Below are 27,259 nucleotides of genomic sequence, written 5' to 3' on the forward strand. Positions count from 1 at the left end.
CTGGCTGGTGCCGGACGCCATCCGATTCCTAGATCACCACGAGTACTCGGTTTTGTCCATTCCCATTTCCGACTACCGGCATAAAATAAGAAGGATATGCTATTTCGAGATGGCCTCTCCTGGAAGCTTGACTCGGATTAGGACCTCCTCGAGAAAAACATGGCACATTTTCTTCCCCACGAGTCCTAAACCTATTGTACGGCGGCCAATTCAGTTATAAACTTTTCAATTTAGTCAATTTAGTCATAAACCTTTTAACGATTTATCAATATAATCCTTTCAGCAAATTTTTGCTGGAAATCACTAACGTGGACGCCGACCGTCCTACTATGTGGCGCGACTGGTGATGATGTGGACAATTTTCATAATTTTTAAAATTTTCTGATTTTTTTTAAAATTTTGTTCATTTTCTTTATGTTCTTTCTTTTCATTTTTTGTTCACTATGGGCCGGCAACCCTCGCATTCTCTGCAATCAAGCTGTTACTCTAACATTTCATTTACATTCAAGTGATCAGACTTTTAGTTTTAAATTTGAATGTGATAAAACTAGGCAAGTGTTTGGCATTAGGGAGATTACTTATTCGTTGGTTTTGCGGTTCATCTACAACTATCAATCCTAGATAGTGCTTGCTACGTGCAAATCCCATCTGTCCTATAGCTCCATTCATCGTTGGTTTTGGATCTTAAGAATAAAATAAGTTAAACCCTCTCAGGATCCTTTCTTACGTCTCAAACAAGAGCTTTGCAAAGACAAGATTGCACAAAGCGCGTCCATCGTTTGACTACATCGGTCGGATTGCTCGATCGGATTGGCACTTTGATGCTTAAGTCTGTCCGTGACGGGGGATAAGTGTGTGAAGCTTTCGAGAGGAACAGGAGAAAACGAGAACCTGTTTTTGATCTTAGAGACAATTATACTGCGTACTTTGCATGCACGAAGGTTGATTGTCGTTAGGTGGAGGCCCAATTATGACAAGTGGCAATATGTCGCAACTAGTGTAACATGTTTTAAACAGTGGCCATCAAACCGTCCTTAAGGGCCAATGGGTTCTCAGCCTTTAGATAGTAGTAACATTTTTGCCTCCTCCGATAGGATGAGATTTAAGCGTGGGCTCAACTCATCATTCGAGGTTCATTCATCCTTAACAATGCCCCGTGGGGGGCAGAGTCACTCATCTCGTCACGCATAACGAGGACACGTGATGTTGCCTAGTGGCTAGCCAAGTCCATCATTATCAATACCTGGTCAATTGCATGTGCGCACCCCAAAATCGAATCCCATAATATAAAAAAAAAACCATAAGTTCTAGGACCATCACCATACATCGTTGATGGAACGAGTCTGTTAAGATATATGCGTGAGTTGTGTTAAAAAAATCCAACATCGAAAAACTGACGCGGTGAAAAGCAAGTAATATATCAAACTTGGTCCATAACTCTTTGGCTTAAGCTTTTGAGTCAATGTGGATTCAACTGGAGATGTTGACGGGCTCGGACTTGACCTCTCTCCTGGCGATCTCTACATCAACAAAGTCCTACACATTCTTTACGGTTTTTAAGTAATTAGACTTTACGTTGTCACCATAAAAGTATCAACCATAGCCACGAGTCCTATCAGGGTTCTGGATATTCAAAATCGATCCCGCACAAAACCGCATTCAGGTCTAGTAGTTCGAGTTCATCAAAATCCACGTATCGTGTCAAATCGATGCGGGCCGTACGTGGGATTCGCAAAGTAGGCAATGACAACCGACCCGACCTACTAGACAAAAGTGCCTATTAAGTATCAACCATAGCCACAAGTCCTATCGGGGTGCTGGATATTCAAGATCGATCGGCACAAAGCCGGCATTCACCTACTAGACAGAAGTGCCTATTTCTTTATCCGAAGTGCCGTTAAGGATTCCCACATCCAAGGGTGTGCCCTGTAAGAACCGCCGAGGGAAAGTGTAAACACGCGATTAGCACGCCAGTCAACAGCTGCTGCTCCTCCCCCCAGCTCCGCCCTTAAAAAGTCAACTCGAATCCCCCGATCAATCAATACATACCTCCGAGGAGATCATCAGAGAGAGACCCACCAAGACGACCTGCCCCCAAAAAGGTCGCCAGATCAGACGCCTCGCAATGGCCCCGGCCGCGACCAATCCGACGGCCATCGCGCTCTTCTGCCTCCTCCTCATCGCCGCCGCCTCCTCCTCCGCCGCCGCCGCCGCCGCCGCGTACACCAACTACACCGTCGGCGGCAACTCCGGCTGGTTCTTCGACGAGGCCACCAACGCCACCTCCGCCAACTACTCCGCCTGGGCCGCTTCCCAGACCTTCAACCTCGGCGACTACCTCCGTAAGCACATTCCCTCGTTTCTCAGCATTTTCGCACGAGCTCAGCTGATTGTGGCGGTGATGGGTTAGGGCAGAGCTCGCGTTCGATTGTTGCTAATTTCGACGCTCCGATTCGTCGCGAATCGCTCGATTGATGGGTTTTTTTTTCCGAATCTGATTTTACTTCTCCTGATTTGGGTGATCTGCGCGCAGTGTTCAACACGAACACGAACCAGACCGTGATCCAGACCTACAACCTCACCACCTACCAGGCCTGCAGCACCGACGACGCCTCCGACGACGACACCTTCCAGTACGGCGGGGGCAGCGAGCAGTTCGGGGAGGCGTTGTCCGTCGCGGTCCCGCTGACCCTCGAGGGCCCGAACTACTTCTTCTCCGACGCCGACGACGGCGCCCAGTGCCAGGACGGGATGAGGTTCGAGATCGACGTCAAGCACGGCGCCGGCCTGCCCCCGAGCCTCAGCCAGCCGCCGCCGCCGCCCCCGTACGCCGAGCCTCCCGGCCCGGACGCGGCGAACCCGCTGCCCGTCGCGGTGGTGGACACGCCGGGGAACGGCGGCTCCGGCGGGGGCGCGGGCGGGCGCGGGCCAGCGTGGGGCGTCTCTCTGCTGTTGGCGACGCCTCTATTGTTTTTCTGAATCTTTTCTTTCTCGCGACTTTGCAAGAGGGCGGGGTAACATTTGGTAATTTTCGCTGTTGTCGGAGGGCTTATGTGGAAATTCGAACAGGCACATGTTGGGTCGATCGGGGGGGGCCCTGTCCTTTTCAGTTATCGTTGAATTCGTCAAATGTTTCGATTAAATTACAGAGACAGCTCTAAGACAACGTGATTTTTTTTCCCTTTTTTTTCTCTTTCTTTTTTATTTTCTTTTTGGCGGTGTCGGTAGAATTTCCGAATTCGTTCTGTTCTTCATTTGGTGTCGGCATTAGTATTATATTTGTGATTGCTGTTGTTGGAATAATTGTATCGAAAATGACATATGAAGGTTATAGGAATATGACACTTTGGATTATAAACGAAAAGATGTAGCATAGATCGCCGCCTACGACAGCTTCGTTTTCTGTACCTAGCAATGCTAAGGATTTGCAAACCCCATTCACACCAAAGAGAAGTCTTAAAAAGGGTGAAACATTGCACAAAACCGTCGTTCCAAGCACTTCGTCGAGTAACTCACTTCGATGTGTGGGGTGATGTGGTAGAGCCTTGTTGTTATTTGGCGTAGGATATGATGTAGTGAATGAATATTCGTTTGTTAATTGAGGTGAAAAGATAGAGAAGGAAGTAAGGACGATGCATGCAAAAAAACAAAGGGAGAAAGGCATCGGAAGTGCCTGAACTTTTTTGAATGAGAGTTAATATCACGAAAAACTTCAAATTGGCATATATGTGATAAATTTACCTCAAACTAATTTTTTTAGCACGAAAAACCCTAAACTGGTACATCTGTGATAAATTTACCCAAAACTAATTTTTTGACCAGCAAAAACCCTCCAAAACGGTACACATGTGACAAATTTACCCTCAGTTAATTTTCATTAAATTTTATTGTTAAATTTGTTGACCCGCATGACATATGATGACGTGATATGAGAACATGAACATAGGGTAAATATTACGAAAAACCTCAAATTTGTACACCTGTGACAAATTTGGGATTTTCGTGGTATTAACCTTGTGGATTTCCAAGTGGACTTGCCACATCACTATGCCAAATCAACATGTGTCATCAATGTCAGCAAATTTAACGGTAAAATTTGACGGAAATTAACTAAATGTAAATTTGTTACAGATATATCAGTTTAGGGTTTTTTATGGTCACAAAATTAATTTTGGGTAAATTTGTTACAGGTGTACCAATTTGGGATTTTTTGAGATGAAAAATTAGTTTTGGATAAATTAGTCACATGTGTACTAGTTTGGGTTTTTTCGTGATATTAACCCTTTTAAGGTATATATTTCTTTTTAATTCGAATTTATTTTTTTGTCAAAACTATGAAAGGAAATGCTAACATGGCTTTTTATATAGTATTTTTAAAATCAAGAAATACTTAGAAATAGTGAATATTAAAAAATAAATATTAAAATATAGAAAAAAAAAAGAAACTTGAAAGAAAAAAGATCAGACTCGAGTCGGGCGATCAATGTGGGGTGATCTCCAATTACGCCTGGCATGGTCACGGTCACACGACCCTAGCCCAAATCTAGCCCAGTTAACACGACCTAGCCCAAATCTGGCCCTCGCTAGGGTCACATGGCCTTGGCCAAGCGTCCCCTATGGTCCCTAACCCTGAAGACAGCCAACAAGGCTTGTCGGTCCTCGCCTATGCTTGGGCACCGCCGGCGCCACCTCCCTTGTCTTCTCTCTTTCTGTCTCTTTTGGGGTTTGTTTTTTTTTTTAAAATTCAAATATTTTATATAGTTAATACCTAAAAACAATTTATCCAGTTAGCATTGACGCGATAGTTACGAGTCAGTCCACCTCGCATTTCCATTTTTTTGTTTAACTGAAAGACCAATTAAAAAAAAATGTATGCTTTAAGAAGCCAATAGAACAAAAACAAAAATAAGTTCAAAAAACTATGTTTGAAGTCATCTCTATAGCTAATTTTCTAAATTTGAGCTTTTGTGATTCTCTTTAGTATATTTTCTTAGATTATTATCAAAGAAAAACTCATAAATATTTGCTATTTTGGTTTTGCTTAAAGTCAAACAAAAAAAATTCCCATAAAAAGAATATTTAAATGTTGAAATATTGTAAATAAACTAAACTGACTTTAGATGCTGACATTTATATATCTTTACAAATTTTTAGTGTTTAATGCATAGATGAAAATTTACTGCTATGCATGTTAATCCGCACTTAGCAAGTTAATGTCGAATATAATTAGAACTCAATTGATGAAAGAAGTATGGTATCAAAAGGGCATTGGGGGTCACTAATGGTTGCTTTTATTTCGGTTTAGGTGGTTAAATAAACTTTCTATCGATACCTAAGATTAGGTTTTCAAATGACTTAGGATAAAATAGATTAGTTTGCAACTTATCATCTAATAGATTACCTAAACCCGGATTAAGAAATCCTTTCGGGAACATGAGATCCTACAAAAATTGGTGAATTTATGTTTTTAGATTTTAGGTTTCTACCATATACTTTGAGTTTCAATCGTTCTGTTCCATGCACTAAATCTAAATTTATGTAGAAATCATTAATATGTGGATTTTGTTTTTCATTTGAAAAATAAAGATGAAATCTTATTTTTTAAATCATTTTACAACTTTTTACTTTGTGGCAAATTACATAAATCAAAGTATACGAGGTTGCAAATGGAAAATTGATGTCGACCTCGCTAATAATACCGGAAGCTCATGCTTTGTCTACCAACGAAATAATGACACGTGGAAGTAAATAACGATGCCTTGTTTTGCTATTGTTTCGCTAAGGTAGAGAAAGTGACTCTGGAGAAAATTCAGATAGACGGGACCGACAGGATCCTTGATTTATGGAATTTATTAAGAAGGTCGATACACGAGAGTGGACTATTAAATTAAGAAGGGAAAATGACCTATATAGTCCAAAACTTTGGGAAAATGTGCAATGTAATTCATAGACTTTTAATTTGCTCAATTTAGCTCCTGAATTATAGCAAAATGTGTAATGTGATCTATGAACTTTCAATTTGTTCGATATAGTCCCTGAAATTTTGGTACTTGTTCAATTTAATCTCCGAACTATACGAAAATGTTCAATGTCGTCCCTGAATTTAAATTAATAGAAAGATAACAATAAATAATTTAATATAGTTCAGGAATTCAGTTGAATAAATACCAAAATTTCATGGATCATATTGAGTAAATTAAAAATTTAGGGACCACATTGCTTATTGAGTTAAAGTTCATAGAGCACATTGAACAAATTAAAAGTTAAGAGACCCCATTACACATTGAGCCAAAATTCATGGGCTAATTATGCCGATTAAGAACCTTTAAAAGTCAATACCGTAGCTACATCGAATTGTAGCGTTACTTTTGGGAAAATTACTCAATCAATCCTAAACTTATTAAAGAGATGCCAATTTAGTCCCGAACTTTTCAATTTTGCGAATTCAATTCTAAACTTTTGCACAAAATTCTAACGTGGTCATTTCAATCGATTTTTACCGAAAATTGCAAATGTGGCAGAGTGCCACGTAAAATGGCCGGCAATAACTGGATCGCCCCATCGGCGATTTCCGATGGAAATTGACCGGAAGGACTATATTGAAATTTCACGCGAAGACTTAGGACTATATCGATAAAATTGAAAATTTTATATTTAAATTATCACGAAAAAAAAAGAGTAGAGTAAAGTTGGAGCTTGTTTGGAAAGCACGTAGCTAGGGAGAAGCTAGTCCTAACTTAAAGCACTGGCGCGGGGGGGTTTACGCAAAAGGAGGCGTGGAAATTGCGGTGAGATTGGCATATACTCGCCGGACGAGAAATCATTGCATAGGCGTATCATCACGTTCGCACCGACTAGGAATTAATCCGGATCAACATGATCACATCCGCGTCCTATATCACGCGGACTCCATGTGGGTCTCGTCAAATTGGACGATTCTAGTTCAATTTAGGATATGTTTGTTTGAGTGAAACTATTGTTCGGGAATAAATTTTTTGGGCTTTCACATGTTTGATTCGCTGAAAAATTATCAGTATGAGGAAAGCCAATTACCGTCGGAGAAAATATAAATGTTTAAAGTTAGGAAAATAATTTTTCATTCATCATGAAGGTTTTTCAACACAGCCCGTCGCGGTGGTGAACACGCCGGGGAACAGCGGCTCCGGCGGGGCGTGGGCAGGCGGGGGGGCGGCGCGGGGCGTCTCCTTGCTGCTGGCGACTCTGTTGTTTTTCTGATTTTTTTCTTTTTCGCGACTTTTCAGGAGGGCGGGGTACATTTGGTAATTTTCAGTGTTGTCGGAGGGCTTATGTGGGAATTCGCACACGCATATGTTGGGTCGATCGGGGGTGCCCAGTCCTTTTCAGTTAAAGTTGAATTCGTCAAATGTTTCGATTAAATTACAGAGACAGCTCTAAGACAACGTGATTTTTTTTCCTTTTTTTCTCTTTCTTTTTTTTTTTTTATGGCGGTGTCGGTAGAATTTTCGAATTCGTTCTGTTCTTCATTTGGTGTCGGCATTAGTATTATATTTGCGATTGCTGTTGTTGGAATAATTGTATCGAAAATGACATATGAAGGTTCTAGGAATATGACACTTTGGATTAAAAACAAGAAGATGTAGCATAAATCGCCGCCTATGATAGCTTCGTTTCTGTACCTAACAATGCTAAGGATTTGCAAACCCCATTCACACCAAAGAGAAGTCTTAAAAAGGGTGTGAACCATCGCGCATAACCGTCATCCCGAGCACTTCATCTAGTAACTCACTTCGATGTGTGGGGTGATGTGGTAGAGCCTTGTTGTTATTTGGCGTAGGATATGATGTATTGAATGAATATTCGTTTATTAATTTAGGTGAAAAGATAGAGAAGGAAGTAAGGATGATGCATGCAAAAAAAAAAACAAAGGGAGAAAGGCATCGAAAGTGCCTGAACTTTTTCGAATAAGGGTTAATATCACGAAAAACTCCAAACTGATATATATGTGACAAATTTACTTCAAACTAATATTTTGAACACGAAATACCCCAAACTAGTACACATATGGCAAATTTACTCCAAACTAATTTTTTGACCAGCAAAAACCCACAAAAGTACACTTGTGACAAATTTATTCTTGATTAACTTTCACCAAATTTTATCATTAAATTTGCTGACCTGGATGACATATGGTGACGTGGTATGGGGACATGACAAGTCCATGTGGAACATAGGGTAAATATCACAAAAAACTTCAAATTGATTCACCTGTGACAAATTGACTGAATCGGTTTGGGGTTTTTCGTGGTATTAATCCTGTGGATTTCCACGTGGACTTGCCACATCACCATGTGTCATCCATGTCAGCAAATTTAACGGTAAAATTTAACGGAAGTTAACGAAATGTAAATTTGTCACAAGTGTACCGGTTTGAGGTTTTTTATGGTCAAAAAATTAATTTGGGGTAAATTTATCATAAATGTACCAGTTTGAGGTTTTTCATGGTAAAAAAATTAGTTTTTGGTAAACTTGTCATGGATATACCAGTTTAGGGTTTTTGGTGGTATTAACCCTTCGAATAATAGGTTGCTTAACTCTTTTTTTTCCTATGTAATGGGATCTGTAAGCTATATGTTTCTTTTTAATTCAAATTTATCTTTTTGTCAAAATTATGAAAGGAAATGCTAACGTGGCTTTTTACGTAGTATTTTTAAAAACAAGGAATACTTAGAAATAATGAATATATAAAAAATACATATTAAAATATAGAAAAAAAGAAACTTGAAAGAAAAAACGATCAGACCTGAGTCGGGCGATCTCCAACCACACCTGGCGTGGTCACACGATGCTAGCCTAAATCTAGCCCAATTAACGAGACCTAAGTTAAATCTGGCCCTCATTGGGGTCACACGACCTTGGCCATGCATCCACTATGATATCCAACCCCAAAGATAGCCAACAAGGCTCGCCGGTCCTCGCCTATGCATGGGCGTCGACGCCGCTACCTCCCTTGTCTTCTCTCTTTACATCTCTCTTGGGGTTTTTTTAAAAAAAAAAAATTCAAATATTTTATATAGTTAATACCTAAAAACAAATTATCCGGTTAGCATTGACGCGATAATTATGAGTCAATCGACCTCGCGTTTCCATTTTTTTGTTTAACTGAAAGACCAATTAAAAAAAACGTACGCTTTAGGAAGCCAATTGAACAAAAAATAAATAAATAAGTTCAGTGTTTGAAGTCATCTTTATAGCTAATTTTTTTAATTTGAGCTTTTATGATTCTCTTTAGTATGATTTCTTAGATTATTATCAACTCATAAAGATTTCCCCTTTTGGTTTTGCTTAAAGTCAAACCAAAAAAAAATGTCCCATAAAAAGAATATTTAAAAGTTGAAATATTGTAAATAAACTAAACTGACTATGTCTGTTGACGTTTATATATCTTTACAAATTTTTAGTGTTTAATGCATAGATGAAAATTTACTGCTATGCATGTTAATCTGCACTTAGCAAGTTAATGTCGAATATATTTAGAACTCAATTGACGAAAGAACTATGGTATCAAAAGAGCATTGGGGGGTCACTAATGGTTGCTTTTATTTCGGTTTAGGTGGTTAAATAAACTTTCTATCGATACCTAAGATTAGGTTTTCAAATGACTTAGGATAAGATAGATTAGTTTGCAACTTATCATCTAATAGATTACCTAAACCCGGATTAAGAAATCCTTTCGGGAACATGAGATCCTTCAAAAATTGGCGAATTTATGTTTTTAGATTTTAGGTTTCTACCATATACTTTAAGTTTCAATCGTTTCATTCCATGCGCTAAATCTAAATTTTATGTTGAAATCATTAATATGTGGATTTTGTTTTTCATTTGAAAAATAAAGACGAAATCTTTCTTGCCTCCGTCGATCAACGAGACGATGGCGATGGCGGGCAGAAGATGATCGCCAAGGAGGGCGAGGGCTCACCGGCCATTGCCCACGTCTGGCCAGCCAAGGGAGGAAGAGAGGAAAATAAGGAAAACAATAAAAAGAAAAAAAAAGGAAAGAGTTAATACCACAAAAAACCCTAAACTGGTACGCATGTGACAATTTTACCCCGAACTTTTTTTTTTACCACCAAAAACCCCAAACCGGTATACCTGTAATAATTTTACCCTAAACTTTTTTTTTACCATCAAAAACCCTAAACTGGTACACCTGTGACAATTTTATCCCAAATTTACGACAAAAAACCCCAAACTGGTAAATCTGTGACAAATTTACGCCGAACTATTTTTTTTTACCACCAAAAATCCCAAACTGGTACACCTGTGACAATTTTACCCCGAACTAATAATTTTTTAATATTATCTTTTGATTTTATTTATTCTTTTTTTTTCTTCATCTTCAACCTCTGGCCGGTCGCCGGACCGGCGATCGGCTAGAGGTCAAAGCCAGCGAGGGCCACCCTCGCTCGCCCAGGCAAGGGCGACCCTCGCTTGAGTCGGGCAAGGACGGCGCGAGGCGAGGGTCACCCTCGCCCGATGTCCATGCGAGGGCGGCCCTTGCCCGACTCAAAGCGAGGGCCACCCTCGCCGGATCCGGGCGAGGGCCGCCCTCGCCCGCCTGGCGCGAGGGCGACCCTCACCGGGTGTCGGGGGCGAGGGCGCCCTCGCCCACCTGTCGGGCGAGGGCTGCCCTCGCCCACCCAGGCGAGGGTCGCCCTCGCTAGATCGGGCGAGGGTCGCCCTCGCTAGATCGGGCGAGGGACGCCCTTCTGGACCGGCAACCGGCCAGAGGATAAAGATGAGGAAAAGAAAAGAAAAAATAAAAAAAATCGAAAAATTAAAAATAATATTAAAAAATTAGTCCAGGGTAAAATTGTCACATGTGTACCAGTTTGAGGTTTTTGGTGGTCAAAAAAATAGTGAGGGGTAAATTTGTCACAGGTGTACCAGTTTGGGGTTTTTTGTGACATAGTCGGGGTAAAATTGTCATAGGTATATCAGTTTGAGATTTTTTGTGGTATGGTCAGTGTAAAATTGTCACAGGTGTACCAGTTTGGGGTTTTCTGTGGTAAAAAAAAAGTTCGGGATAAAATTGTCACACGCGTACCAGTTTGGAGTTTTTGGTGGTATTAACCCAAAAAGAAAAGAAGACGATTTGTCTACTTAAGTGATTTTGGCCGAAAGAATTAGATTGAAAAATCGTTAAAAAAAAAGTGTTAAATTAGCCAAATTAAAGAATATAGGTGATTGCACCGGCAGTCGCACGGGACTTTTTTGTGGGATAACTCTTTCAATGATCTCTGCCGACTTATGCCGCGATAAGTCGAGGCAGTGCACGCCTCGTATCCAATCACGTCTTGTCTCGTTGCTTTGTGCATGGGGTTCGCATCTTCTCACGCGGGTTCCACGCGGGTCAACAACACACCCGAGAATTTTGAATAAGATGGCTTGCGTTCTCACTGTCCATCCGTAGCAATGTATTGTCCTTTTGCCCATTCGAAGTCACCCAAAGTGATTGACCTAGCCCTTTTATTTTGGTTATTAATAATTTGGTCATATATTTATTGAAAAAAGTGAATTTCCACTCTCGCAAAACTTTCCTTTTTCCTTTTTTTTATTATTAATTTTCACATATTAATACCGCGATTCATAGATCCATGTAATAACTTTACCCCGTCTCGAGTGATAAGTTGGTAACCGGGGAGTTATCTTATAATTTTCGAAAATCCCAATTTAATTAAAAATTAACCCTACATATATATATCTACGGTTCATACAATTATTTATTGTTTTTTTATATGTATTGCACTGTCTTAGTAATTATGCAAATATTGACTTTCCTAGACGGGCGATTCTTTTGGCGACGGTTGCATGTTACCTCTCGCTGTCGGGACACGATTCCTTATCCACAACCACGGAAAAAGAAGAAGAAAAAGGTGTGGGGGAATAAACAAAAGAAAAACGCATTGAGACAAAAGAGGATTCGGGACCCCTTCATCATCAGTGAAGGGGACGCGACAAAAAGAGGTGAAATAGTATTAAATTAAAATTTAAAAAAGGAATATCAATATCGGCGAAGAGTTAAATCCGAGGGGGGGGGGAAGAAGTACAAAAACGCCCCTCCCCGTTTGCAAGAAATATCATCCCCGTGCGCATCGGGAAAGCGCGAGATATGATTCGGTGAGATCGCGATTTGATTAGGTAAAAGAAAGGGAAAATGACACAAAACAGTTAATGACTTTTGATCGATATTGATTTGATCGCGAACTTTTAATTTGTTGATGTAGTCCCGAACTTTTTCATATGCGATTTGGTCCGAACTTTTAATTTGTTGATGTTGTCCGAATTTTTAATATGTGTTGATTTAGTCGCGACTATATAAAAATATTCAATATAGTCCTCCATTAATTAATGGAAGACTATATTGAACGTTTTCAAATAGTTCGGGGACTAAATTGAACACATATTAAAAGTTCGGGACAACATCAACAAATTAAAAGTTCAGGGATCAAATTGAACATTAGGTTAAAGTTCAGGGACTACATTGAACAAATTAAAAGTTCAGGGACCAAATTGCACATTGAGTCAAATTTCAGGGGCTGTTTGTGTCATTATCCCTTAAAGAAACGAAGCGATCGTAAGAACATAATTTACGATCGATTGGCTTCATCGTATAGAGATACACAACTTTTACCCCCCGATATACGCGCAAGCGGCGCAGTTCATGTGCACCGGCGAGAGAGCCGGTCGGGCCGAAAAGGTTCGAAGGAGGCCCCGTGAATTTCACCCAATTTTCGGACCGTTCCTGATTGGCAATTAATTAACGTCCGATATCGAGAAAAAACAAAAAAGGGAGGCAGAAGAAAGAGCAGACCCAAGACAAAAAACGTGGGAGCTTTTTGATAATTTTAATCCATAGACGGAGGAGGACAGAATTGCCCAAAGAATGAGGAAAGAATAAGAATTTTTTTTTTGGGAAAAAAGTCAAAAAAGAGCGAAGCAAAGAGAGGAAAGAAATCCGAAAAAGAATGGAAAATTAAAGTGGGGGGCGGAGGAGTGGGAGAGAAATCAAAGAGAGCCACACTCTTCCCTGTCCCTCCCCCTGGCCTGTGGCCGACGTCTTTAACTTTTTACTTCTTCTTCTCCTTCTTCCGTGGAGAGTAATGTCATGAGGGGGGACGCCATTAATAATATCTTCGCCAGCTTCCGCATCGCACGCTGTGAAACCGACGCCTCCTGCATCTCCTCCTCCTCCTCCTTCATCCTCTCCTTCATCTTCCTCCTTCCTCCACTGCCTCCTTTCTAGAGAGTAGAGAGAGTAGAGAGAGAGGAGAGAGAGAGTTAATGGTGGTGATGAGTTTCCGTTAGCGTCCGATCGCTTCCGTTTCCTCTTCCTCCGCCCGCCGGATCTCTCAATTCCACCTCCCCCACCCCCACCCCCACCCCCCTGCGTTCCTCTCTCTCGCCAGTGAGTCCATCTCTCTGCCTTCTCTCTCTTCCTTCTCTCTCTTCTTTCTCTCTCCAGAGCCGGTTTGTGCGCTTGCTGTTGCTGCGGCGGCGGCGGCGGCGGCGGCGGGGGGGGGGGGGGATTCCTGCGTTTCTGGTTCCTCGGGCTTCCGTCGGAGCGGGGAATTCTCCCCCGCGGCGGTTTGGTTTTTTGGTAATTCGGGGGTGGTTTTTTTTTTTTTTGGCAGGAGGTCGGGAGGAGAATGGGGCTGATTTCGGGGATTCTCATGGGGGCCATCTTCGGCGTCGCGATCATGGCGGGGTGGCGCCACATGATGAGGTATCGCGGCTCCAAGCGCACGGCCAAGGTGAGTCGGGTTTTTCCCTTGACTTGACGCGGCGTCGTTCGTTTCGCTCGTCATTTTTGGATGATGATGATGATGATGATGAAACACTCCGTAGAAGTGGAGCGGTTCTGTTGGCTTTTCCGGTTTCGTTTCCCGGGTGGGAACAAGTTCGGGTGGGCTGTTTTGGAATTGCGGCGTCTTTTCCGAGATGTGGTTTTCTCAGTGTCTTCAGTGCTAGGAGAGTTATGAGGACTGAATTATCATCTGGCTCTGAGAAGTTGTATGGGTCATCGATGTTTTCTTTTGATTCCCAGCAATCTCAGGGCACCGAAATTCGGACTTGTTTGTTGGGAAAGCCATCCCTTCCCCCATCTTCTTTATACAAAAAGTAGAGCCTTTGGCCTATCTTTGTCTCAATAAAACCGCATTCCTTACGAATTTCTCGACAGGCGAAATGGGTTTACAGCGACGGAACGAACAAGATATTCCAGGGTCGACGTGATGGTCGAATACCCTGGATTATGCGTGCGTACCATAGGAGGGGAGTCTAGAAATTTTGGTCAAAATAGCTCTTCCGACATCTGTTAAGCTTTAAGACTCGATTTGGTGGCTTAGGAATTCGAATGTTTCTGCTAGAAATTCTGTCTTACAGAAGTCAGACAATACGTATTTTTACCAATGTGTAAAGTACAGGTACTCACTGTGTTGATGAGATGCACAGGGTTACTTTGAAAGTTACCTGAAATACAGAAGTTATGTGAAATATAGTTCAATATATTGATTAGTTTCTAGAGAAATCACATAAGCTATTCTTTAGTTCGAGCTGAAGTTGAGAACTATCTTCTTCTGGTAATTCCAAAGTCTTCTGTTTGAAATGATATGTAAAATTGATAGATGGCATGGCAAGTTCTTTTTGATGCCCTAATGAATGGGATAAATTTTCAACGATAAAGATACACCAACTTCACTTAATAAATGAAGACACCAGCTTTTAGATTTCGGATCATATGTGGCTTAGAAAAGGAAGGTTAGAAAGCTTATGCAGCTTTCTCGAGGCTCTTTACTCATTTTCATCCCGTCTCAATGATTTTTGTTCTATATTTAACTACCCTTTCATAGCTGGTGTCTCCTCTCTATGGTGCATTTATATTTTACAGTGTGGATCTTGCCCTGGAAGATGTTTGTGGAAGATTTTCAGTTAGTACATGAACATTTTGCGCAGCTCAATTTCTTGAATGTGCGGTTCTTTCCAACACTATATCAACGTTTCCAGGAAAGTGTAGCAATTTTTTATATGTCTTGTAGGCTGTCGACATCAAATTACTGGGGTCCCTCAATAGAGATGATTTGAAGAAGATTTGTGGTGATAACTTTCCAGAATGGATATCTTTTCCAGTTTTTGAGCAGGTTGGCTTCTTTTTCCGGGAGTTTTCTCTTTAAATATTGAAGATTGGATATAATCTTGAATGTGTATTCCATGGCCTATTCTGCCTGTTTTTTTCAGCAGTAGAGATATAATTCTTTTCTTTGCATATTACTTGTGAATCAGTCGGCATGATGAATTCGAGATGGTGTTTTCCTTAGCGATAGTTATAATCCTTGGATATCCTTATGTGGAGCTCTAGAACAACTCTGTGACTTGTGATTAGAAAGGCTTCTCCTGTGATTTTAAATTTCCTCTCGATGTGGTTTGTAATGCTATTACTCTGCTGCGACATTGTTCCATGTGCCTATTGTCTCACAGGTGAAATGGCTGAACAAGCAACTGAGCAAATTGTGGCCCTTCGTTGCTGAGGTAATATACTTTATCTGTGTTTTTATATGCACATATGGGTTATTGCATAGTAAGCTGCATCTTGTACTTGTGCATTTTGATGAAGCACCTTTTCTGGCAATAGAACGCACTGACAGGCACCAAGTTCTGAAGCTTGCGTGTGCACACAATGACTTTAAAAATAGTATCAATGGCAGACATGGTGTGGAAATTTGCAGTTGGATTTGATACCCCCAAAGTGTATTGGATTTGGATTTCTTTGATCTTTGTTACATTGACTCTCACTTGAAAGTTTTGCTTTACATATGATAGTTTGTATCTTTGACTGATTGAGATGAGCCAAGAGAGGAATGGTTTGTCAAAAGATGAAACGTACTATCAGTCTTCATACTGCTAGTTTACTTTATCTCAGCTCAAGTAAAACGTTTGCTTTCTCTTCCTCAGGCGGCTACGTTGGTGATTAAGGAGTCTGTGGAGCCATTGTTGGAAGATTACAGACCTCCGGGAATTACTTCATTAAAATTCAGCAAGCTTTCCCTAGGAACTGTGGCACCGAAAATTGAAGGTACTGAGTAAATGTGCCATCTTTGCTGCATCTCTGTCTTCTTGAACTCATATGTCTCCCTTGCTTACTTGTAGTTAGCTTTAGTGTCGATCATTAAGCTGAATCCAAGATTAGCTTTTGAGCTTTACTGGATTGTATTTTCTTTTTTTCTGACTTTGACAAGAGTCGGACTATAGTTCCTGAAAGATACTCCGTTTAAACCTCAAATTTGTTTTATTTTGTGCAACAAGGTCTTAAAATAATTATAACTTGCCTCTATCATACTTTTCTTCATCGCTGTTGTAATTGTCTCCTCTGATTTCCTTCTTATGGTTTTGCGCCATTTGGTTGCCTGAATGTTTCAAAACATCAATTTGTTTCACTTCAGTATTCTTTTGGTCTGAGACTGAGGCTAATTTCGATGTTTATTGCTCATTTTGCTGGTGTGAAGTCGTTCTATAGTCGGTCTCTTTTATTAAGCCGTTTTAAATAATGGTCTATTCTCCTTTGACTTGTTATTCCTTTATACGATTATATTTTAAGCTTTGTTTATCACCAGTAATGTTTGCCCACTATCCTCGTTGATTTGTATTTTGAAGATCCTATTTTTAAAGTATATCTGCTGTGTAATTACTTAGGTATTCGTGTTCAGAGTCTTAAGAAAGGTCAGATCATAATGGACATTGATTTCCGATGGGGAGGTGATCCAAGCATCATTCTAGGAGTTGAAGCTGCAGTTGTTGCTTCGATACCCATTCAGGTTGGTGTGGTGTATTAGCCTGAGCATTTTTTTATCGTACCTTTAGTTCAAGACTCGTGTGTATTCAAGCTGATTTATAGATCTGAGACATGCAATTTTGATAATGCTTTCTCACCATTTCTGCTTTTTGACAGTTGAAAGATCTTCAAGTTTTTACTGTAGTTCGTGTCATCTTCCAACTTGCTGAAGAGATACCTTGCATTTCAGCGGTTGTTGTGGCATTGCTTTCTGAGGTTAGTATAGGATTACTGTTGGTATTTGAGAATGCACCTTTTGTGCATGATTGTAGGATTTTATTTTTTTTTATTTGAAGGACCCTTGACTTAGTACCGGCTGAACTTTGTATTTGTGACAGTTAAGTTTGAGAAGGAAACTGACTGTATTTTTCAGTTTCACGATAATGAAAATGAAAACAGTTTTCAATTTTAATTTTTGTGTTTTCTTGAAAAGGCATTTGGTGAATGAATATGAGGATACTCCATAGAAAAGAAAATTGGAAAACATGTTTGGCTATGTCTTTACATTTTTATCTTTTTAGTGCTGACGTTATAAAGTCAGATTTAATAATGTTAATTGTCGTATAAACGTAGAAAAAATACAATTGAATTACTGACATCTTTTGCTCCTTTCTCTCTCTTTTTTCAAATGAAATTTCAAGGAAGTTTCATGAACCCTTATAGAAGCTTAAAACAAAAAACTCCTCCAGTTTCACAACACAGAGAAGAATATGTTTTGCTGAAACATGTTTGAGAATTCTCTGAAATCAAAGTGGGCCTAAACTTTCCCCTTTTTCTAGCATATTAATTTTCTGAAGTAAAAAGTATTGTTTGCTTGTTTTTGTCCCATTTATGATATTGCCCATAATGTGTTTGTATTGGAGCCTCCTATAGCTGACTGGAGGTTGCCTATTTCTGCAGCAATTATTGTTTCCTATAGTTGTTCTGGGAATGACTAATTTTTCTAACTAATTAAGCGAATCCCTTCATTATGAATTCATATGTTTGATATGTTCCCTGGAAAGATAAGATCTCATTTAGCTATATATATTTAGTTGGACTTACAAAGGTAGTTTCCCTGACATCACTGATACTTTTGTGCCAATAGCCCAAGCCTAGGATTGATTACACTCTTAAAGCAGTTGGTGGAAGCTTAACAGCCATTCCAGGACTTTCCGACATGATTGATGTAAGTTTTACCAAACTCATCGCCCAAACTTGTCTTTCTTCTCGCTGATTCTTTTATTAAGAGCGATTAGTATGATTCATTCATTTGTTTACCTCTAAATTTGGCAGGATACTGTAAATTCGATTGTCACAGATATGCTTCAATGGCCTCACAGAATTGTTGTTCCAATTGGGGGTATTCCGGTAGACACGAGGTAAGGAGACAATTCTTGGTCTTTTCTCACTCCGAGTTTTCCATAATGTCAATCTTCATCAGAAGTAATGTTTTTACCATGTACTCGGGAGAAAACTAATTCTCAGCAGTGTGCAGAACTTCAAGTATTTGGACTTATGCGTTTGACTGGAAATTTGAATTATGTGTGCAAGGAAAAGTTTCAATTTCATTAAAGCAAGAATATCCTAGCTTGGTTTTTCTGGTGTTTATTCCACGTGTTAGCATTAACTAATATTCCTCATTGGTGAAGGAGGGTATTTCTCTTTTCTTATGATAATGTATTGTTTCTTTGTACCAGTGTACTCATCAGTAAGCTCAAGTTTGTAAATTGGTTGATAGCAAGTTTTACCTATACTTTTGTGGCCTCATGCCGATGGTGGTATATAAATGGTGGTAGTTACCAGTAGTGGTGAATGTTCTTTTCATAATCCGTTATGTTTGCATTGCATCTTCAAGTTGTATGTCATGCCGGTGGTTCCCTTTATTACTTCTTAGTATATATCTCATAAAAGCTCTAATTCTCTCTTGTTGGGTTCTTTCTTGGTTCTAGGTCTTGGCTTGTATATGACACTCTTTCTGTTTATGCAGTGAATTAGAACTTAAACCGCAAGGGAAGATTAATGTTACGGTGGTTAAAGCAAATGATCTGAAGAACATGGAAATGATTGGAAAGTCAGATCCATACGTTGTTGTGTATATACGACCTTTGTTTAAAGTTAAAACAAAGGTTGTAGATAACAACCTTAATCCTGTTTGGAACCAAACGTTTGAGCTTATTGTAGAAGACAAGGAGACTCAGTTTCTTACTGTTGAGGTTCTGCATCAAATCCTCTTCTTAACCTCTTTTTTTTTCTCACTATATGCATCATTGTCTTTCTCACTTCGGTGCATGCTGTGTCTTCCAGAGTAGGAGCACTGCCTTATTGTGATTTCTGCTTAAATTCTATCTTCATGGTTGTCCTTAATCTCTTTGTTTGCCTCTGTGCAAGTGCATGTGCTGTAAAGTTTCCTTATTTTTGGAATTTTGTGTGGTTTCATTTGCTGTCGAAGATGCCGGTGTTTGAATACTAGTTAATATTAACTAATGAGAAGCTCGCAATGGGTTCTTTGTTTTGTCAGCACAATTTCTTCCTTTCTGTGGCTATCTGTACAACGCCATTGTTTGTTTCTAGATGGAAAGAATATCAATGAGATCAAGTTTTTAGCTAAAGTAGAGTTTTGGCCAAGAATTTGGGGAACCTCGTGAGCTAGATCTGTCCCCAGTTCCATGAAATGCTAAGCTTCAATAGGCGTTTAGAGTATTTTATGGAATTTCCGGATTGTCCATAACTCTTAAAATCAAGTTGAAGTTTTACTTTTTGGAAGGTTTAGCTGCATAGCTGGCAGAGTCTAATACATCACATTTCCAAATGGTAAAAGTTTCACTAGGTTGATGCGAACCAATTAGAATTTCTTTTTTTCCCAGATCCAAGAACCTGTACATCTCTTGTGCTGACTTTTATTATGATTTGTTCGAGATTAAACTTTTAGGATGTAAGAAAGAGGAGGGGGGGGGGGGGGGGGGGGTGGTCGGAGGGTTGGGGTGTTTCAATTCTAAGATTTAGAGTTGTGTTGCTGCCGAGCAATGAATCTCAGTACATAATATGATACTTTTTTCTGAAAGTAAATCCATCTTTTGCATGATTTTGATGGTCTTGATGTTTGACGAGATCGTTGGTTTCTGTATTGATCCCTTAAAAATTTATTTTCGCCTGTTGTTTCATTTTACTTGAAGGATTCAATATTTGTGTAAAGCTTAGTATTATTGGGCGAATTTCCTTTCCAAAATTTATTGTTAGTCGTCAGGAAATGGGTCCCGGGGACGTAATCACATCAAATGGAATATAGAAGGCAGGAACAGACATTAAAACATGGAATAACATAGGAAAGAGGCGGGCAACAACAAAAGAGATTGTCTAGATGAGAATTATTGCCTTGAGGTTTGGTGTGACTGTCCTGGATGTATTAGCTTTTATCTACTACGAGTTCATTATAGTCTGCTTGTGGCAATCTTGATCATGTTGAGTTGTGTTTAGGTTCTGCCATTTGTCCTCCCCCCAGCCTCCTCCCTTCTCTGTGTGTGGGCATACTCCCTTTTACATCCACACGTTTCTACTCTTATGCACGAATTATTGGTTTATCACTATGCTGTTTGCTTAGAGGGCTTCTTGGACAGGTTTCTGATAAAGACATCGGTCAAGACAAGCGGTTGGGAATTGCCAAATTACCTATGATCGATCTGGAACCTGATGTGGTGAAAGAAGTTGAGCTGAGGTTGCTTCCATCGCTTGATATGCTGAAGATAAAGGACAAGAAGGACAGAGGGACAGTAACTGTCAAGGTAGACTGATTTGCCTTGGTCATTTGGAATGCAAGTTACTTTAACTCATGGACCCTGATTTTTAGTGCACTCTCTTGATAGCCTCAAATCAAAGTGATTCTCCCCATTATGCTAGAACCTACCTTGTTGCTGTTCTTGTTTTTTTTCACTTCCATGGAGGCTCATTTATATTGTTCTTGTCACGCTTCATCTTTCAGGTTTTATACCACCAGTTTAATAAGGAGGAGCAGCAAGCTGCTCTAGAAGAAGAGAAGAGGATCTTGGAGGAGAGAAAGAAACTGAAAGCAGCAGGAGTAATAGGAAGTACCATGGACGCACTTGATGGAGCCGTCGGATTGGTGGGTTCTGGCGTCGGGTTGGTGGGTACGGGTATAGGTGCTGGGGTTGGGCTCGTAGGGACCGGCATTGGTGCCGGGGTTGGGGTCGTCGGAAGTGGGCTCGGTGCTGGAGCTGGGATGGTTGGGAGCGGCCTCGGAGCTGTGGGAAGTGGCTTGAGTAAAGCTGGGAAGTTCATGGGACGGACCATCACGGGACAATCTGGCAACTCCAAGAGGAGTGGCACCTCTACCCCAGCTAACAGCTCCCAAGAAAATGGCGGTGCAAAGCCACGGTAGTGTCTATATACACGCTGCCTTTGTGAATTATCAGCATCTGTTTTCTCTTCCGTTGATTAGGATCATTCTCCTTCTCTTTTCTGCTGTTCCATCTGCTCCTTTTGGAATTTGGTTGCAAAGTAATCGCTGTTGCTTATTCTAGTTAAGCTGTATCATCCTGCGTCTTGTAGCTTCTGTCGTAAGTAACTTCAAGTTCAAGAAAAGCACGTGCTAGATTTATTATCCATTGAATGTGGTTTGTTCCGCACGTTCTGCATCGGTCACACTTGATAATTCAAGATAAGGCAGTTTCTTGATAAAGAACAACAAAAAATGAAACCTGAATTTTCCGGGATCACGAAGAAAGGTTTTCTCTGTTGCATCTCGCTGTCCTTCATTTTTGGTTTTTATTTCTCATCCCAAAACCTAGAATTTTGGAGTTGGCTGACTTTTAAGAATTCATCTGCATACAAAATATGCTTTGATGACTAGTAGAGGAAAACATTCTTCTCACCTTAGGTCCATGAAACTAGCTAGTCGCATTGCTCGTGTGACATGAATTCCGGCTGACTCGATGCTTGAAATTTAGGACTCTTTGCATATCATTGCGCGCTCCAATCCATAAATTGCTCTAATTTGTACTTTAGCGCGCTTTTCGATGACCACGCCGGGCTTTACACTGAGCATATGGATTATGGACGAGCAAGCTTTGATTTGTTTTCCTTCTCCTTGCGCATTGGCTATTGCCTATTGGTGTCACCCGTGGAGTTCAATCACAAAGTGAATTGTTATTCCACAAATCTCACTTGAGACAGGAGCAGTGTACTTAGAGAAGTGCACTTAGAGAAACACCAAGCGAACGCCCATCCCCAAGCGAATCACGTTACCATAAAACGATCCCGAATCTCATGAAAGAAAAGTATTTGTAGCACAAGGAATCGTCGCTTGGGCAGTCGCGTTATGCATTCCGTGCATAAGTTTATTCGAGATCATCGGACCTTTCGACTTTTCGTGTCCCATCGAGTCGCACCATCGAATCCATTGTCGCGCTTGTCCCTTATTTGGGTAGCTCTCACTTGCGTGAAAAACATTCGGTTCTTCTTGACATCGCTTAATATATAGTTCTTCAATAGCCATAACCCTAATTCTTCATTTCCGAGTCCGAGCTGCTGCTACTTCATCATCTTCTTCTTCTTCTTCTTCCTCCTTTTATTTTCTCTTTTTCTGCCAATAATTTTCGCCAACCATATAATTAATGGCGGTTGGTGAGACATCAGCATCATCATCACCTCCCCCCACCTCTCCAACGAGACCGAACCAACTGTCTTGTTAGATGCCACTGTTCCACATAACATGCAACGCCCGTGATTGAAGTTATGAGCAATAAATAACAAAGGGGTCCGGTCCTTCTGCTGGATCTCAACAAATTCTCTTTTCCAAATTTGTCGACCTTTTCAATTTCACATATAACCCGCGATTAATGACGTCATTATCACTCGGCCACCCACAATAGTATATTACGAGTTACCCTAATGGCATATGGCCCCCATATCTTCCAAAATTAAAATTTTGTAACTTATTCGGCCCTAAAAAATCCGTGTCTCTTTCCAATCTCCATAACCACAAAAAAAAGGAAAAAGAAAAAAGAAGAAAAAGAAAATCGACTTCAAGTCATTAAAAACCGCGCGAAAAAGTCGTTCCTCGCTCCACCTAACCTCCCCACACTTCTTCATCTTCTTCTTCTTCTTCTTCTTCATCTTCTTCTTCGTCATCTTCGTCCACGCAGTCTTCGGTCTTACGTTCCCATCGCACGTTCTCCTCGCCCGGCCACCACCGACATGGACCCTTACGAGTTCCTGAAGCTCTCCCCCAACCCCGACGGCTCCGTCACCCGCCTCTCCTCCCCGCCGTCCGCCCCCGCCACCTCCGCCCCCGACTCCCCCGACCCCGCCCTCTCCAAGGACGTCCCCCTCCTCCTCCCCCACCACCCCGCCCACTCCACCTTCGTCCGCCTCTTCCTCCCCCGCTCCGCCGCCTCCGCCGCCCCCGCCGCCGCGGCCCGGCTCCCCGTCGTCCTCTACTTCCACGGCGGCGGGTTCGTCCTCTTCAGCGCCGCCTCCCGCATGTTCCACGACTCCTGCTGCCGCACAGCGTCCGCCCTCGGCGCCGTCGTCGCCTCCGTCGAGTACCGCCTCGCCCCCGAGCACCGCCTCCCCGCCGCCTACTTGGACGCCGCGGCGGCCCTCGCGTGGCTCCGGTCGCAGGCGCTGGACGCCGCCGGCGGCGACCCGTGGCTGAGGGAGCACGCGGACTTCGGGCGCTGCTACCTGATGGGCAGCAGCGCCGGGGCGAACATCGTCTACCACGCGGCCCTGCGATCGCTGGACGTCGATCTGGCGCCGGTCAGGATCCGAGGGCTGATATTGAACCAGCCCTACTTCGGCGGGGTCGAGCGGACCGAGTCCGAGCTGCGGTCGGGCAACGACCGGATCCTGCCCCTGCCCGCGAACGACCTCATGTGGTCGCTGGCCCTGCCCGAGGGCGCCGACCGGTCCCACGAGTACTGCGACCCGATGGCCGGCAGCGGCGGCACGGCGGCGCGAGAGAAAGTCGGGCGGCTCCCGAGGTGCCTGGTGAGGGGCCACGCGGGGGACCCGCTCGTGGACCGGCAGAGGATGTTCGCGAGGATGCTGGAGGCGGGAGGGGCGGACGTGACGACCCGGTTCGACGAGGGCGGGCTCCACGGGGTGGAGCTGTTCGACCCGGCCAAGGCCCAGGCTCTGGTGGAGATCATAAGGGATTTCGTGAACGTCGACGGCTCGGTTAAATCCACAATGTGAATCGGGGACTCGTGCCGCGGCGGCGCGCGCACGAGAGTGGTGTTTTTAGATGCTCCGCGATCGATGCTCCCGGTGCATGCGAGCCTTCCGAATCTCGTTATGTCTTAGGTTCCTGCCGTATTCAAGAGTTGAGACGCAATTTAACCATCGCGTTGTATCTTTCCGTGCTAGTAAATTCTCAAATTTCAATATTTGTTCATTGCCATAGTTTACGCATGCAAATTTCAATCATAATGTCCATCGTCGTATTTAGATGTATAGTATCGCAATTTGCACGCGCTTGTCATTGCCAGAGTTTATTATGTCCCAATTCTATCACCGCCGGCAGTGATCTTTAAAAAATATATAATAACATGTAGAACTTTAGATAAATAGATAGTTGGAGGAAGTAGGGTGAGCATAGTTCCAGAGTAGAATTTGGAACCGGAAAACCGAACTGGTGGGAACATATCCGGTTCCAAGTTTCAATGTATGCAGGGTAAGTTCTAAGCTCAAACTTCTTTCAATGGGTAGGTTCTAGTTCTAGGTTCCACTTGAAAACTGAAATAAGTTTTTGTATTTTTCTTTGTCTATGTCTTCGTGCCATCATGCAATATTCCATGGTTCTGGTGATAAGTGTATAATTTAGAACCACTGGTCTAAACTTTCATTTTATGACTGAGATATTTACTTGTTTACTTTATTAATTTTTCATATTCTTCGTGTGTTTAAACATAAATTGTATTCAGTGAATTATAACAGCAAGTGGTAATCATAAAAGGTGATAATTCACTGTAATCGTTTAATTAATAATACATGTGGAATTCTGATCGACTCTGGAATCGATCCTGGAACCTGTAACAAGGTAAGTTATAGGTTCCAGGATATGAATGAAGAACCTGTTCCAACGGGTGAGTTCTAAATTTTAAGTTAAACCTGTACGAAACCTCAAATTACTCACCTTAGGAGGAAGTCTCTCACACGATTGAAACGTGTTGAAAGTTATGCAGTTTCTAGCTGATGCCTTGGCCCTTGTTCTTGAGAACCTATCGGTTCATCATCTCCGTCCTTGTTGCAAAAGTACCTGTCAATGACCCGAGGAACTCCCCATCATCGAAAAGACTCCATGGTTTCAAGGGAACTCCATCACTACAGAACAAGCTGCTTCCATTAATAAAGCTTGTGAATTGAGCTTTTCCCTTCTGTTACTGGATCGCACGGCCCTTCCGCTGGGGAAAGCAAGCATCATTCGAATTTCTACTCAACCAGCTTTCGATCGTGACCTGCTATTGATCGTGGCTGAAGTCACGGTCGAGTACAGTGATCATGCCCGAGCTCAAGGTCGAGTTCACGGGTCGCGGCCGAGGTCGTGGCTGAGCAAGACCGAGACTCGAGTTCATGACAAGTACCTTATTTTTCTAACAAAATGTTTTCTAAATAAGTTATATTCCACGAAACAAACGCACCGTATATCGTCTACAGTTGGCTCTGCTCTCCACACACCAGAAGGGATCGACGATGAACGGTGTAGACCGGGACTGGTTCGAGCCTCCCTCTGAAAAGAAGTTCCATCTTTCTCTATTCTAAATGCTTTTCGAGGTTCACATGGGGTCGGCCGCATACGTTAAAGTCGTCTCCAACTTAAGAAAATGAAAACCTGAGAAGTCACCAGGCAACCTTGTCATGAAGAGTAATTTTATCTTATCTTTTGAATCACGACGGATCGTGGCAATGGAAACACATCATTAATGACATCGTTAATACATTCCCAAAGTGATTCATCAACGAGCGATTATAAGTTATGGTAAATGACGATTTTTGAAAGTGTCAGAGTTGCAAAAAATGATGCCGGTTCGTGGATCCGAGCCTTCATCAGCAATATCCGGCTGACCCCTTGTCGGCATCGTTTACAGTCGAGTTCGAGCCTCCAACTTTCGTTCTTAATCAATGGAGACACCCTTTTCATAAAATGCTTTTGTAGTTGTTCGTCTTTCATAAAGTCCAAGATTTCGCCTCTGATTATGAAATACAAATGCCCCTCTGATTGTCCCTGTTGATCGTTACTTCGATGTCAAATGTCAACAAAATAGGATTGGAATCCTATGATATTATCACATGCTGAAAAATGACGGTACCGTCCGCACCTTGTTTCTCTTTCATATAAATCGTGACGTTCGGACAATTACTATATATAACGATATAGCATAGCCCAAATCTTTATATAATTTACCAGTGCTAAAAAATGACAACAACCTTGCCGGACTTAGAAGAAGAAAAAGGAAAAGAAAGAAAGAAGAATAAAAAAGTAAAGAACAGATTAAAAAAACTATGAAAATCAATGCTAGTGCCGACTGTGCCACGTAGAATGGCCAATGTTCACGTTAGCAATTTCCAGCCAAAATTAACTGGGAGGATTTCACCGGCGATTCGTCAAAAGGAATAGAATGTTTTGGTAATTAATCCCAATAGTTGATATATCATAATGCTTCATAAATACAATAAGGGACTTTTGAACAAAAAAAGACTGTTACTTTACTATTATTAAAGGGAAAATGACATAAATAGTTCCTGAACTTTGACTCAATATGCAATTTGACCTCTGAACTTTTAATTTGTTCAATGTAGTCCATAAACTTTAACCCAAATTTCGATGTGGTCCAAGAACTTTCAATTTGATCAATGTTGTCTCTCAACTTTTAGTACATGTTCAATATGGCAAAAGGACACCAGAAGTGTCACAACTTGTGTACGACGATCACTTTGGTGCCATAACTTTTTTTCGGATCACTTTGGTGCCAAGTCGGAGGAAAATAGATCACTTTAGTATAGATCACTTTAGTGACTCCGGCCAAAAAGCTGACCTGGCATTTATATTAAAAAAAAATTGTCTGACTTGTACACGTGGAAATTATGTAGCTTTTTTTTGAATTTTTTAATTTTTAATAATTATTATATAAAAAAAAAGGTTGCAGCAGCGCGCGAGGGAGGCCTCGCCGCTACTGCCGCCAACCCACCACCGTTGGGAAGGGCCGGCGGTGGTGGGCGCAGTGGTCGGCAAGGGTTGCCGGCCCCTGGCCGGGGCCCGGCGACCCTCGCCTCGCCTAGCGAGGGCCGGATCCGGCGAGGCGAGACCTCGCCGTCGTGACCCAGGCGACGGCGAGGTCGGCCTCGCCTTCGCTGGGCGAGGTGAGACCTCGCCGTCGCGTGGGTCGCGACGGC

General features: G+C 41.8%; 3 protein-coding genes and 1 long non-coding RNA gene across 4 annotated transcripts; all 4 read left to right on the forward strand.

Annotated features, from left to right (window-relative positions):
* The first annotated feature begins 1,862 nt into the window (after positions 1-1,862).
* On the forward strand, positions 1,863-3,166 carry LOC115664400 (cucumber peeling cupredoxin-like). The gene is made up of 2 exons (XM_030586336.2): positions 1,863-2,342; positions 2,534-3,166. The coding sequence occupies exons 1-2, from the start codon at positions 2,126-2,128 to the stop codon at positions 2,977-2,979; spliced, it is 663 nt and encodes a 220-aa protein (XP_030442196.2). The 5' UTR covers positions 1,863-2,125; the 3' UTR covers positions 2,980-3,166.
* A 10,079-nt stretch (positions 3,167-13,245) lies between these two features.
* Positions 13,246-21,461, forward strand: LOC115665491 (calcium-dependent lipid-binding protein). Its single transcript, XM_056318363.1, has 12 exons — positions 13,246-13,447; positions 13,674-13,793; positions 15,078-15,179; positions 15,517-15,567; positions 15,991-16,111; positions 16,729-16,850; positions 16,985-17,083; positions 17,955-18,035; positions 18,143-18,228; positions 18,837-19,062; positions 20,464-20,628; positions 20,826-21,461. The coding sequence occupies exons 2-12, from the start codon at positions 13,689-13,691 to the stop codon at positions 21,240-21,242; spliced, it is 1,575 nt and encodes a 524-aa protein (XP_056174338.1). The 5' UTR covers positions 13,246-13,447; positions 13,674-13,688; the 3' UTR covers positions 21,243-21,461.
* A 1,495-nt stretch (positions 21,462-22,956) lies between these two features.
* LOC115668550 (probable carboxylesterase 8) lies at positions 22,957-24,290 on the forward strand. The gene has a single exon (XM_056318180.1). The coding sequence runs from the start codon at positions 23,060-23,062 to the stop codon at positions 24,059-24,061; it is 1,002 nt and encodes a 333-aa protein (XP_056174155.1). The 5' UTR covers positions 22,957-23,059; the 3' UTR covers positions 24,062-24,290.
* Positions 24,291-24,780: 490 nt separating this feature from the next.
* Positions 24,781-26,020, forward strand: LOC130140089 (uncharacterized). The gene is made up of 2 exons (XR_008818084.1): positions 24,781-25,445; positions 25,523-26,020. It is a non-coding gene; the product is annotated as an uncharacterized LOC130140089 (long non-coding RNA).
* Positions 26,021-27,259: the final 1,239 nt, after the last annotated feature.

Source organism: Syzygium oleosum, unplaced genomic scaffold, assembly GCF_021117445.2.
Source record: "Syzygium oleosum isolate NSW1041296 unplaced genomic scaffold, Sole_v2.1 Sole_v2.15, whole genome shotgun sequence".
NCBI lineage: Eukaryota > Viridiplantae > Streptophyta > Magnoliopsida > Myrtales > Myrtaceae > Syzygium > Syzygium oleosum.